Here is a 15,101-nt window from a genome sequence, read left to right on the forward strand (position 1 = left end):
CTCTGCATAGTATTTCCAGTTTCATTGATTTTTTCTTTAAATCTTTTTGAGAGTTTCTCAGAAAATGAAGTTGGAGGTTTCAAACGGATTAGACTTCTTACTTTTGCATTTTGTTCGTTTCCAGTTAGTCTTGTCATAATAATGGCCACATGTTCGTTGCCAAAAGCAATATAAATCAGCCAAGCAACAGGAAAATTGGAATTGTAAGTTAAAGACGACGTAGCAGTCAAGATTTTTCTATCAAAACAATAAGCGAAAAGAGTTTAGATTTAAGAGGATAAACATCTGAAGCAAGTAAGTTCATGATGCATAAAACAACATCACATAAGTAGAAAAGACTGTAATTCTGTTTTGTCAATGGAGACACTTCTTCCATATCTTGAAACCCTTTCTCACATGTAGTCATTCCTCCTATCAATGCAGTCAGCCAGGTATCAACATTTCCATACTGCCCTGTCAAAAGTGCTCAATTAGTATCCACCAGTGTCACAACCCATTATATATTCATGTATTCAAATAGTATTATATATTCATAATAAAAAATATAAATGAAGTTAACTAAGTTATATATATAATATTTATTAAATATAATAATAATAATAATAATAATAATAATAATAATAAGAAGAAGAAGAAGAAGAAGAAACTAAAAATAAAATACTTCAAAATTAACATTTAATTTATTTCAATATAAAGTGTTAGAGAAATATATAAAACATTGAATATAAATTATATCTAATATATTAAATAATATTATATTTCATTTATAGATTATCGTTTAATATAATCACTATAAATGTTTCAAAATAGCAAAAAATCCATATGGTTCGGTAAACCACCCAACCTGCCAAGAAAAAGTACCAATTCCCCTAGAGTCCCCAGAAAACAACGCGCGCTCGAGGACTAAAAGTTTTTCCATAAAACAACGCACGCTCGTGTACTAAATTTTTTGCGCGATCGTGTATTGGTCCTGTCCTCATATTCTTGCGTTCGTATCACATAACTGCGCAAGTAAATAAATAAATAAATAATACTTCACTCACGTTCGCGCGAACAAAATTGAAGCTTTTTTCTTTCTCTCTCTCTCTCTCTCTCTCTCTCTCTCTCTCTTTTTTTCTTTTTTTTTGTTGTCTTTAGTTGACCCGTTGCAAAGAGCTTGCTTAAAAAGACGAAATTCGCCTTGGTTTCTCTGCAAGATGAATTAGCTCCAAATTTCAGTTCACGTCGGTGATTTCGCTCTTATTTTCCACCATTGATTCTTTGACTAAGTATGGTTTATTCTTATAATGAAATCGTTTTAAATTTTGATTTTCCATAAATTCACTTACCTGCTTTATTCATCGTTTCTGCGCAATACTGCTTTGATGTTCTTGTTTCACTTAATTTTTTGTTTAGTTTCCTGCAGTTTTACTAACATTTCTAGAAAAATATTCTTGTTAAATCAGGGTTCAGTTTGTTTTGATTGTAGTAGCTTTGACTTGGCCTGTCAACAGTATCTGTATTGTTTATAATCTATTCCGTTTACAAGATTTTTTCTGCGGATTACCCAAAGGTGACAAAGATCTCTTCATTGAATTGGGCCAGTTCTGTCTGAATATTTTTCTTTTCAATTTGTATTAAATCTTTTGATTTTCGCACCGTTTGCAGCGGTAGATCTACATATAAAGATATGGAGTGTACATCAATAGCTGATGGAGTGGGTCGAACCGGACAACAATGGAAATTTTCGGTTGATGAAACACAAGGTGAGTTTCCATTAAGAGATTCAGCTTCTAGAAAATTAGCCTGGGATCGGCCATCCCCAATTGAGAAGATTGAGAAAAGGCTGTCAGATCTGGTTGATAAAACAAAATCTAATTATCTTGGTGACCTGTCATCAACAGATTTGACTTCTGAAACTACAAAATTAGCCTCGGACCTTTTAGTGCAAATTCACGGCAAGAAGATTCAGAAAAAAACGGACAGGATGCATGGGATGAAAAAGTTAGAGGAACGCATGGCAAAATTGGAAAACGAGAGGAGGAGATTGAGAAAAAAAATTAAAAAATTGGAAGCCGAGTTTAGGAGAATGAGGGAAGAAAACGCAAAAAGGGAAACGCTGCTTGAAGCATTATCGAGAGATAAAGGGATATCTGCCTCAAAAGTTAAATCGGTACTCTGTCTCTTCTTCCCTATCTTCAAAATTTTTTTTTTAAAAGAAGTTATATTGGTTAATTGGTTGCTAGGGTAATTATTAACCAGGTCTTCCCTGCAGCTAGTTTCATATTTTTGGTCTTATTTACATTTTTATTTGCTTTAACCTATGTTATTCTTTTGAACCCTCTCTTTTTTGCCGGTTGAAATGCCTTTTAGTTTTAGTCCTTATTAAAAATGGCTTGAAGGCTTCTGGGTTCATGATTTTACTTGAAGAAAGCTGATTCTCTTTCCTTCTTGCGCTATCCATACAGGAGACAAATAGATCCTTGCATTCTCTTCGATTTGTTGTCATAACTGGGTTCATGTTATGATAATCCCTTTGTGTAACATCAAGCACAGCTAAGATTCAAGGGTCATTACTTTTATTCTTTCTGGGAAAAAGATGAACCAAAATTAAATTATGTTTCTACTGCGTTCTTAAGTAAGATATGATATATCAGCGCAGATACTAGTTTTCTAACTGGGAAGTAGATATCTAATTATGGATCATCAAAGGCCAAGTGATTTCAATGTTCTTTCTTATCTTCCAATCATGCATTTATTTGTTCCTCTTAAATTGCAGGGTGTTGAGCTTGTGGAAAGTTTTCTTGAGCAACTTGATGCCAATGTCAAGAGTCAAGTAGACTATTCGGACTTTAAAATCTTAGAAAAGGATTTACGAAAGGATTTGAGAATGGTTGGGAGATTCAATGTTCCATTATCCGTGGCTCCTATTTCAGAGAGAATCTATGACACTTATGGTGATATTACTTCAGAAAGCTCACAGAGCGACTGTGCAGCTATGCCTAGCTATTTTCTGTTCTGTGCTGCAATCCAAGAGATGGATGATCTGAAACTTGAGCAAGTCAACAAGACTAAGATGTTGTTGTGGAGAGATGCAATTAATAGTGCCCTGAATGTCCAATTCAAAGTGGACTTTGCCAAAAAACAGTTGAAGAAAATTGCTCGTGCATATTTTGGTTTAAAAGCAATGGAGGAAATAAACAATGAAAAGCTTAAGAACATAGATGGAACAGTGAAGAAAATAGAGTTGCCTGAAAATTGTTTATGCGGAGCTATTTATTTTGGGGGCAATGAAGAGCTCAAGAATATAGATAGAACAGTGAGGAAAATAGAGGTGCCTGAGTATCGTTTACCTGAAGCTAAATATATCTGGGGCAGCGAGGGGATCGACATTGAAGAGTTCAAGAACATAGATGGAACAGTGAGTAAAATAGAGATGCCTGAGGATTGTTTACCTGAAGCTCAATATTTCTGGGGCAAGGAGGAGATCGACATTGAAGAGTTCAAGAACATAGATGGAACAGTGAGTAAAATAGAGGTGCCAGAGGATTGTTTACGTGAAGCCAAATATTTTTGGGGCAAGGAGGAGATAAACAACGAAGAGCTCAAGAACATAGATGGAACAGTGAGGAAAAAAAAGGTGCTTGAGGATTGTTTATGTGAAGCTAAATATTTTTGGGGCAAGCCTCTTAGCACTGGTCTGTTCTATTAGTATATTTCTAGCATAAGCCATCGCACCTTGTCTTTCTCACTTTACGTTTTCTGGCTGTGTTTTGCTTGTTTCTATCAAATGTTTTCTTTGTTTTTGCTTAGTCACTGTAAGCAATTATGTTATTAAATTTATTCCTCAAATAGTTTTATTACCATAAATTGCATGTAGTAATATTTCTTCCTTTTGAAACTTATTTCTCTTTCTCCGCCCCTCTTTAACTTCAGCTCAAAAAACCTGAGATGCCAACAGTCTATGGAGACAAATTTTCTGTGGAGACTGAAGGATATCAATGGGACTATAGTTTGCAGATGTTATAGTATTTCCAGTTTCATTGATTTTTTCTTTTAATCTTTTAAGAGTTTCTCAGAAAATGTAGTTGGAGGTTTCAACGGGTTAGACTTTCTTGCTTTTGCATTTTGTTCGTTTCCAATATCCATTTTCAGGAAGTGAGGGAAAATACTTGGCTTTAGGGAGGTTCTCATACGTCATGGGACAAGGAGAATGACTGGAAAAATTATTGGTATGCAGCTTTGTCTGCTGGTGTGCATGGTATTGAATTTTGTGAATTTTTCTGTATTATGGCCCAATGTTGACCTTCATAATAATAATGGCAGCACGTAAGCATGCATAAAAAATTTGCCAAAAGTAAAAAAAAAAAGTGCATTTAGCAACATAAATCAGCCAGAAACAGGAAAATTGAAATTGTGAGTTCAAGTAGGCATAGCAGTTAAGATTTTTCTATCAAAACAGCAAGGGAATAGAGTTAAGATTCAAGAAGATAAACATCTGAAGCAAGTAAGTTCATGATGCATAAAGCAACATCACATAACTGGAAAAGACTGTAATTCTGTTTTGTCAATGGAGACACTTCTTCCATATCTTGAAACCCTTCCTCACATGTTGTCGTTCCTTCCATCACTGCACTCATCCAGGCACCGGCATTTCCATACTGCCCTGTCAAAAATGCTCCAATAGTATCCACCAGTGTCTCAACCCCATCAGAGTAAAGCAGAGAGCAATCCTCAAGCATGCCGAAGAAGGACCCAAACTTTCGTTGTTCAGTAACTCTTTTATGATTGAAAGTGTGTTGGTCGCATTTTGTAAAACTAGCTCCTTTGCAACAATTGCTAGACCTTGAAGGTTTGTCATGCGGCTGACAGGGATTTCCTGGAGAGATGCCAAGCAGAAGCTGTAGTTAAAGATACTGGACTTGTCTGAGCATGCTTTACAGGTTTTGTTGATTACATCAACAGACAACATGCTTGTTGCAGATATTTCATCTTTAATATTGAACAGAAAGAAGAAGAAAAATAAGAAGAAGAAGAAGAAGCAGCAGAATGATGAGAAAGAGACATGCTGCTTTTTTTCTTCTTGGTATTGTAATTTGTTATCGATCTTACTGCAACATGCAACAAAATCTTTATATAATATAATCATGTAAGCTTTTATAATGATACGAGTTTTCTCATACCAAGGAAGCTTCCTAGACCGAAAGAATTTGATTTTAAAATTTTTGAATAAGTTAATTTTTAGGTGGAAGCAAAAAAAAAAAAAACTGAAAATTAAGTCAAATTCGAGTCAAATTCGAGTCATTTCGAGAGAATTGAACTAAGTTTCAGATTCTTAAAGATTTTAAAATAAATTTTGAGTTTTAAGCAAAAATAAACATTTTAACCAAAATACACATGATCTAAAATTGGGTAAAAGTTGGCTAGTTTTACTTAGATTTGATCAAGTTTTGTCAAAGCCTAATGTTTAAAAAGAAAATACTTGGAAAAACTAAAAATTGAACTAAAATGACCAAAATGCTCCTTAATCAAACTTGATCAAACCCGGATTAACCTTTGAAATTCATGATTGAAGAGCACCATTAAGGCTTAATATTAATAAAATTATGATTTGGATCCTTTAAAAGTCATGTTGGATCTCAAAAGAGATATGAAAATAGAAAAATATCTTGAAAGACATTTTTATAATTTAGCCTTTGGTGGTCAATTTTTTTGGAAAAAGTTCTCAATCATGACTAGAGATTATTTCATCAATTTTGGTTCAATAAAATCATAAAAATCATCATTAAATCACAAAATTAAAAAGAAAAAAGCATGAAAAAAAAAAGACATTTTATCAAGGGCTAGTTTGGCAAATTTGCATGTTATTAAGGGACATTTATGTAAGTTTCTAGAAGATGTATTGTAATTTCTTGGAGCCATAGGATTTGAAGGTACAATAATCCAAAGACCCTCATTGCAAGTCTTAGGCATCAAGTTTGAAGAAAAAGATAAAAGAATTACTAGTCTTTGATGCATTTTGATCTAATGATTAAGATGGGTGCTTTGGCTCTTTAAATTGACATGTATGGGGCTATAGAAAGGGTCTATTTTTTAGTAACCAAAACTCCACCATTAAAAAATTTTCAAAAAAAAAAAAAAAGAACTCTCTTGTGGAAGAAAACTTTTCTTTGGTAGTTTTCTTACTTTTTATGTATTTTTCATCTTAATCCATGTGGTTGTTTTCATTCCTTCGATGATTTGTTGGTTGTCATTATGTGTTTTAAGAGTTTTTAGTGATACAATCATATGATTATATATTTCTTTGCTTTGCGATTTATTTGCTATATGGTTTGTGACTTAAAAAAAAATGTTTTCTTCAACTATTTATTTTAGAAGTGTGTTATGTGTTTCAAAATATTCTTGTTTGTAAAAATGGTTTTTTTACATATACTTTCTTAGTTTTTATGAAAATTTTCAAAAAAAAAAAAAAGTTGTATTGTAAGAATTTTTTAAATGTTTGTTGAAATAAAAATGTGATCTTTTATCATATTTTTCGAGTGTTTGTGAAATTGTCTGTGTCATGTAATTGCATGTTAGCCTAATTGTATTCATCATTTGCATATAGTTAAATTTTATTATTAGCATTTAATTATCATAAGTATTCGTATAAAAATTTTATGATCACCTCTCCGTTAAAATATTTATTTTATATATCAAAGTATTCGTATACTTAATTATCAGTTGAAAAAGCTAATACTATTTTTCTCGATCATTAATTTTTTTTTATTTCTCTTAAATTATAGTAAAATAAGGAAAATGACATCACAACGATCCCTTTTGACTTGTCTTTAATTGATGGGGTATGGAATCCTACTTTGAGTGTTTGATTTTTTATTTTTTTATTTTGGATGTTGATTTTTATCATCACTTGCAGCTTCAGTATGAAAATGGAAGTAATGTGAACATGGTATCCAACTTACCATCATGTTTAAGTCTAATCACGTGTTACATGGAAGAATGGTAAATAGTAAGGCTATTACTTAAATTTCTTGCAATTCTGATAAAAATGATGAAAGGTTTGATGATGAAAAAATGAACGATTTTTTTAAGCAATATGATGGCGATGGCAATGGCAATGGCAATGGCAATGTTAAGAGACAAGTACAATATTCAGACTTTAACGGATTTGAAAAGGAATTGGGCAAAGTTAGGCACAATGATTTACCTTCTTTTCTTACTCCTACAGCTATGAAAACCAAGGGGGCACATGATGATATTACTAAAAATAGCAAATAAATATTGTGCAGCTTATCCTATTATTATTATATTTTATGCCATAATGATGCAATCCTTGATGCCCATCAAATCAAACTCAATTTGTAATGTGTAATTTGATATGGTAAATTGCACATGCTTATTTTGGTTTAAGAGCCCATGATCAAAAGAAGAGATTATAAGTTGAATTGAATGTAGTGATAAAAAACTTTCAATTGCGTGAATAGTGTCAAGCTGACACTATATATTTTAGTAACAAGCCTCTTAACACTGATCTCTTCTAAATTCTATAGTTGGTTTTTACGTATGTAAATTAAAAGGATAGGAAATTCTGGAAGCATCAATAGAAGGTAATTAAGGATAAGGCCATTCCATGCGATACATTAATCTTTTGTTTAGCTTCTATTTCTTTTATCATTATTGTGTTATATTTTATCCCTACTAATAAAGTTGATTTATCTTGTTAATTAATGTTAAATTATGAGTAATTTTATCTATACTGATTTTAATGATACTTGAACTAAATAATATGATTTTAATCAAGTGTAATGTTATTTAAGTGATATTACAATCCAAATTTTTAATTTTAAAATTGATTGCAATATCACTTAAATATTATTTTGTTTTAAATTTGTTATGCAATCATATTTGCTTAGCTTTATTATTAATATGTGTTCATATTTTGGTTAAAGCTAATATAATGGATCAAAAAATTATTTTAGTTTTTAAAATTGAAAATATGAACTAAGTAAATTGTTGGGAGCATTTGGTAGTAAAAAAAGAATAATGGCTTTTTTCCTCATTACGTGCCTTCAACAGATAGTCAGGGGCAATTCGGATATTTATGTCGACCTGACATGTCAAGTCAGCTTGACACACTCAATACCACATAAGCTCAACCACGTTATTATTGTCCCTTATTGGCCCCTTACCTCTCATATATATATACAAACATCCAGGTATCACTAAGGCAAGTTCCATATATTCCCAATCTTTTACGTTACTTTCTATTTGACCCCACTTATTCTAATTTATGCGTTGGAGTGCAAATGCAAGTAACACTCTCTGCCTTTGCATTAAATTGCTCTCTTTCAGTCTTTTATTCTTTTAAGAATACCTTTACGTCAAAACTCGATATAAACATTTGGTGCACTGAGTAAGGACTTTTTCTATTCATTAGCTGAGCACAAAATAATGCCACATAGGAAGAGAACTTTGGAAGAAGGAGAAACGATTGCTCCTATCGAACAAAAACACACAATAGCCAGCATTTGGACCGACCTACCCCACAATAAGCTAGTCTAACCATGGAGCAGTTTTAGGCTTTGACCATGCAGATACAAGCCCTTAAACAAATGTTGTAGACCATAACCTCACTGCAAGCTTCAAAAGTGTTAGATTTAGTTACCCCCGATCGATAAGCTATGAAAAGATAGCCAAGTTACGAAAAAATGAAGGCTTTCTTAAACTCAAAAGAAGAAAAGCATAACACCCTAGCTTGCCACTACTTCAATCATAACACAACACACCGTGACCTAAAAATCCAAACAAACAAATATCGAGCCCCAACTAATAAAAGCCTTGAAAGCTTGGATACAAGCTTTGGAAACAAAGCTAAAGGCAAAGGTAATGAATTTCAAGGACAAACTTAAATTTTTGGAGACCTTACCCTTTATTGAAGAGATTGATAAAGCCATACCTTCTAATGGGTTCAAAATAGCAACCTTAGAAACCTATGAAGATACTTTTGACCCTTTCGATTATCTACAACTTTATAGAACTAACATAATGATGCAAGGCATGTATGAAGCTTTGATATGTAAAAGCCTTATTGCCATCTTAAGGGCATAGCTTGATCCTAGTATAACAATCTGAAACTGAGGTCAATCACTACATTTAAATAGCTTAGTCACTCATTTTTGTCCCGATTTATCAATAGCCGAAGAACAAAAAAGACAAGACTGAGTTTTATGACAATCCACCAAGGTTGTAACAAATCTCTAAAAAGTTATGTCATGTATTTTAATACAAAAGCTCTCCAAGTAAAAGACCTAGAACAAATGGTCATAGTAGTCACCTTGACAAGTGGACTCAATGCTAAAGAGTACCACTTGAAGTTGACTTTGTCATTATAACAACCTAAGACTCTAGCCAACGTCCTACTTATAGCCAAAAAGTATATAAATACCAAAGTTATAATAAGAAATAACTGAAGTGAGATAGGCTCATCCCCTCCTCTTAGTGGTCAAGGTGAGGGAGGCTTATTCCCCTCATCGATTGTAAAAAAAATAAAAAAATTTTATGATTATTCCCTAAGAGGGAGACGACATAGGGTTAGAAGCTTCAGTGAAGAAATAAACTATACAACACTAAATATCTCTCGAGAGAGGATTCTAATATAAATTGAAAAAAATCCAGAGCTCATATTGTCAAAGCCACTAAAACAGAACATGAGAAGAGATCCAACCAAAATATGTGCCTTTTATAGGGATATAGGCTATAATACTTAAAATGGTGTTCACTTAAAAATAAGATTAAAGCTTTGATTAGGAAAGGTCAGGTGAGGAGGTTTATGGAATAGTGAAGACAAAGGCCATTTGATCGAACTACATACAGAACCGAAAAAAACCCATCAAGGATAGAGAAAATAGGCCGAAAAAAACAAAAGAGAAAAGTCAGAAGATGTTAGCCAAGTGAGAAAAAGGTTGAACTGATAATAATAAGCCAATCACTTGAGTAATTAATGTGATTACTAGAGGGAGCTCAACCTTGGCCAAAAGAAAATTCAACCCAGAAATGATCATGATCGTGGGTTTTTCGACAAAGAAAGAAAAAAAATGGAAAAATGAATGATCTTATTCAACTTGAAAGATTTGGAAGGAATCCAATACCCATATGATGATATTATAGTAATTACAAATATGGTATATAATTAAGTAGTCAAGAGAATCTTATTCAACAACAGGAGCTCTACCAACATCATGTATTACAGCACTATGAAGAAGATGGAAATTAATGAAGACGAGTTATAATTGATCACTGCAACATTAATGGGATTGAAACGAGTAGGTGCCAATAAAAAAAATTATTAAGCTACCAATCTTTTTTGGTGCAGAACCAAAAAAGGCCACTTTTGTCATAGAGTTCATGATTGTGGACGTTCTATTTGCCTACAATATGATATTAGATCGACTTAATCACTATGTTATGCAGTTTATAAGCTCAATTCTCCATATAAAAGTGAAATTTCCAACACCTTATAGGGTTGGAAATGTAAAAGGAAACCAATCCACAACACGATATGTTATGTCACAATAATGAAAGAGAGGACTGAAAAGCAGATTGACAATTCGAACGAGACTGAGAATGCCAAAAAAAGGCAAGTAACTGAAACTAAGGAAAAGTAGGAAAGCATGAGCAAGAACATACAACGTAACATAACCTGATTGAAATGCGCTCTCCAGCCACTTCGAGTTCTTAAACTCAAATAAAAAGACATATTTTCTTCTATCTTTTGAATTTTTAAAATAATTCTAAAGATGTTCGAGCTCTCAAGTTGATACAAATAATTACATATCATTTGAACCAATCAAATAAGTTAACCAAAATATAATTTAAAATGAAAAATACATACTGATTCAACCAAATATTTCAATAAGTTATCAATGACATATGAATCATCACTTCAAGATTTGTCTTCGTAAGAAATGATCCTAACCTAATTGAACAAAAAGAGATAATTGACCAAAGGCATGACTCGAATGAAAACCAACTTGAATCACAGAGGATCTCATAGCTATACCATTCTGGGATAACATCCCTGAAAAACATATACAGATCAAAATTAAACTTTAACACAAAAATCAGTTAATTTTATTTTTGAGAAATAATGCTGACATGTTTGCTTGGACACCATCCGATATACTTGAAATTGATATCAAGATAATAATCCATAAGCTGCATACTAACCCTAATGTAAAACCAATTTGGCAAAAAAAGAGAACTTTTACCCCAAAAAGACAAAAGGATATCGATGAGGAAGTCGATAGATTATTACAAGCAGGCTCTATCAGGGAGGTTTATTACCTTAAATGAATAACCAATGTGATCATGGTCAAAAAACACAGTAAAAAATGAAAGATGTGTGTTGACTTTATTGACTTGAACAAAGTATTACTAAAAGATAGTTTTTTCTTCCCTAGCATTTTTTCTTCCCTAGCATAAATTGGTTAGTGGTTGATAATGCCAAGCATGACCTTGTTAACTTTATAAATGCTTACCATGGCTACAACCAAATTAAAATGTTGAAGGATAATGAGAAAAAAATGGTTTTTATTATCAAGAAATGCCTTTATTGCTACAAGATAGTGCCTTTCAGATTGAAAAACACGGGGGTGACCTATCAAAGGTTGGTCATCAAGGTTTTTAAACATCAAATTGACTATAACATAAAAGTATATGTGGATGACATGATGTCAAAAGCATAAGTTTGGTAAAGCACTTAAAAGATCTCGAAGAGACTTTTAACATTTTAAAAAAGTATAATATGAAGTTTAACCTAAGCAAATATACTTTTGGAGTCACGTCAAAAAATTTTTTCAGTTATATGATTAATAAAAGAAGGATAAAGGTGAACCCAAAAAAATTTCAAGCAATCTTAAACATAAAAGCATCGATTTTGGTAAAAAAAGTGCAAAGGCTAACTGAAAGAATAATCACCCTAAGTAGGTTCATGTTTAAGTCAGTAGAACGATGTTTGCCATTCTTTAAAATTTTTAAAAACATCACTGATATAAGGTGGATCCCTCAATGCCAAAAAACTTTTACGATGAAACTTTGTACTTATACATGGCCACTACAGACTAACCATCAGCCTAGTTTTAGTTCAAGAAGAAAAAAGAAAGCAAAATTTGGTTTAGTTTGTGAGCAAGGTGTTGACAGTGCCAGAAAAAACTACAGTAGTATAAAAAAATTAGTTTACGCAGTTTTCACTTCAAATAAAAAGCTCAGGCCATATTTCCAAACTCATGTGGTCCATGCACTGAATGATCAACCACTAAGATAGGTCTAATAGAAGCTAAAATTATCAGAAAGATTAATAAAGTTGGTAATAAAGTTCAATGAATTTTATATAAACTATCCATGTCGGCCATCAAATCTCAAGTGTTAACAGACTTTGTTGAATAGTTTACCTTAGCCCATTCTGAAAGATAACCTGAGAAAAATGGAAAAACTCTAAATAAAGAAAGATGAAAGTTTTTTGTTAATGGATCAGCCACGAATCATAATGGAAGAGTCGGTCTCATTCTGATTATCCTTGAAAGACTGCAATACCAATATGTCTTGAGGTTTAGTTTCAAGGTATCTAATAATGAGATGAAATATGAGACATTGATAGCTGACTTTAGATTGATAACCAAGCTAAATGTCTAACATATAACCATCTATAGTGATTCTCAATTAGTGGTCAATTAGATCAATGAAGATTTTGAAGCTCAAAAAGAAGGGATTCAAAAATATTTGGATAAAGTACTAACCTGGGTTGTTAATTTTGAGAAAATCAAGATAAAAAAGATACTAAGGTTCAAAAACTCACTAATAGATTTCTTATCTAAGTTGGCTTCAAGAATAATAATAGATAGTTTGGATCAAGTCTTTGTAAAAGAACTAGTACAAAAAAACACCAAAGAAAAGCTTATAGAACAAATCGTAAAAAAAAAAAAAAAACTTTGATGACATCGAGAGTGCTACTTGAAGATAGGGTCTGAGCTAAAACATTAATAAAAAAAGATCCTCAATACATGATTATCAATAAAAAATTATAGAAAAAATCTTTTAGTTTACTTTATTTGAGATTTGTAGATGATGAATGGATATCCTCGACTATTCACCTCAACCATAGGTAAGAAAAAGTTTATTTTAGTAGTGATAAACTACTTCATGAAATGTCACAAAGCTGAAGCCTTGGCCACTATAACAGAGGTCTAAGTATAGAAATTTGTGTGAAAGAACATAGGCTATAAATTTGACCTACCTTAGTCTATAATAACAAAAAATGACAAATAATTCAAAAACCTAATGTTCAAGGAATGATGTTCAAACCTTCACATCAACTAGATATTCACATTGGTCATCCACCTTTAATCTAATGGACAAGTTGAAGCAATGAATAAGACAATATTAGAAGCCTTGAAAAAGAAATTGGATGCAACAAAAATAAAGTGGGCCGATAAACTTTCTAGGGTATTATGGGCACTGAGAACGACTACTAAAATACCAACAAGAGAAATCCTGTTCCACTTGGCATTTGAAATGAAAGTCGTGGTGCCCATCGAGATCAACCTTCCAAACATAAAAGTTGAATTAGGTTCAGAAGAAAAAAATGATGAGGCTTTAAAGGCCGACCTAAACCTCATTGAAAAATAAAAAAATGTGACCTTAACACGAATAGTAGTTTATTAACATAAGATATCCAACTATTATAATAAAAAGGTCTAACGTAAGAACATCTTGAAAGATGACATGGTACTTAAAAAAGTTGAAGCCTAAAAATTGATGATCGAGGTGACAAATTAGCTCTGATCTGGAAAGGATCATATGTAATTAAGAAGATCATCCATGACATGACCTACAAACTACAAGATATGAATAGTAATACCATCCCAAAGACATGAAATGTGAATAACTAAAAGGTTTTTTACCAATAGCTTGACTAAATCGAACTCATACTTGTAACCCAAAAATCAATGAAATCAAAAAAAATTATATTCATCCGATAGGGCTCACGTTTATTATCAACCCCTTACCTGATGCATCCAACTAAAAACATGTTAATATACCAATATTTTACTCTGAGCTTCGGACCCAACCAATGTAATAAAATTCGATCTCAAGTTAATTCAAGTTCACTTTCAACTCACTCTAACTGACCTTAAACTTGCGATTAATTTCAATCAAATCAAATACTGGCTTATTTATTTTGATTACTCTGAGGTAAATCTACAAAATTCATGTCACAACGTCAGTTAATTGAGCTTAAACTTGTTTGAGTAAAGGAAAAAATAAAACTAAAGTGAAACTTCAACAAAATGAATTCAGTCTTCTATTAAATGATCACATCAATACAATAATTATCATCATATGATTTTTATTTGAGGTCATAACAAAAACTGACCTCACACATCAATAGTTCTAAACAAAAAATTTACAAAACTAACAAATAAATAAAAACAAGTTAGTAATCAATAACAGTAATAACAACAGTGGCACCTAAATCATCAGGAGCAATTGCAATAACCTCAGCCTGAGCCTCCTCAGCCTCAACCCTTAGAGCAACCTTGAGCTCAACATCTAGTGCTCTATCTTCATTTTCTTTCTCTTCTTCCTCTTTAAACTGATTTGGAGGAAATCTTGATTTGATATTATTGATATCAATATCAATGAGATAGAGGTTGAGGTTGACAAATTTGAATTACACCTTGTCTTTGGCCAACTCGAAGTCACCAAGCATGTTATCCCTAGAAAACTCTACCTAAAGCCTGATAAATTTGCCTAAAGCCTTAAAATCCTCAATAGCATACTTTTTTAGCTCTTTTTTTCCTTCTTTTTCATTTTCAGCTCAGACCTTAACCTAGCTATTTCAGCCTAAATGCCATTAAGTTTCAGCTTAACCGCTCTCTTCTTGACTTTATTTAGGCCTTCTCAATATGGATGGTCTCTAATTTGGTCATCAACTCATCTATTCTCTTTATTTACTTCATCTTCTTTTTATATGACCCATTAAGGCTAGACCTAACATTGCTTAGAGCATCCGAGCTCTTCTTATGCTCTTTACTTAAGGCAGTCACATCTTTTTTGACCTTAAG

At 32.4% G+C, this 15,101-nt stretch overlaps 1 protein-coding gene and 1 pseudogene across 3 annotated transcripts; one reads left to right on the forward strand and one right to left on the reverse strand.

Annotated features, from left to right (window-relative positions):
• The first annotated feature begins 1,047 nt into the window (after positions 1-1,047).
• Positions 1,048-3,884, forward strand: LOC111290786 (uncharacterized). 3 transcript variants are annotated; one of them, XM_022882254.2, is made up of 5 exons: positions 1,048-1,268; positions 1,446-1,552; positions 1,648-1,745; positions 1,884-2,152; positions 2,759-3,884. In XM_022882254.2, exons 3-5 carry the CDS (start codon positions 1,670-1,672, stop codon positions 3,689-3,691), a joined length of 1,278 nt encoding a protein of 425 aa, XP_022737989.2. In that variant the 5' UTR covers positions 1,048-1,268; positions 1,446-1,552; positions 1,648-1,669; the 3' UTR covers positions 3,692-3,884. The 3 variants fall into 3 exon arrangements, with proteins under 3 accessions (XP_022737989.2, XP_089623685.1, XP_022737991.2); XM_089767559.1 differs by having other exon boundaries at positions 1,446-1,745; XM_022882256.2 differs by lacking the exon at positions 1,446-1,552.
• Positions 3,885-4,111: 227 nt separating this feature from the next.
• On the reverse strand, positions 4,112-5,192 carry LOC111290030 (putative invertase inhibitor; annotated as a pseudogene).
• Between the last annotated feature and the right edge of the window lie 9,909 nt (positions 5,193-15,101).

This window comes from Durio zibethinus, chromosome 11 (genome assembly GCF_047325235.1).
Source record: "Durio zibethinus cultivar Kanyao isolate XHJ-2024 chromosome 11, ASM4732523v1, whole genome shotgun sequence".
Lineage (NCBI taxonomy): Eukaryota > Viridiplantae > Streptophyta > Magnoliopsida > Malvales > Malvaceae > Durio > Durio zibethinus.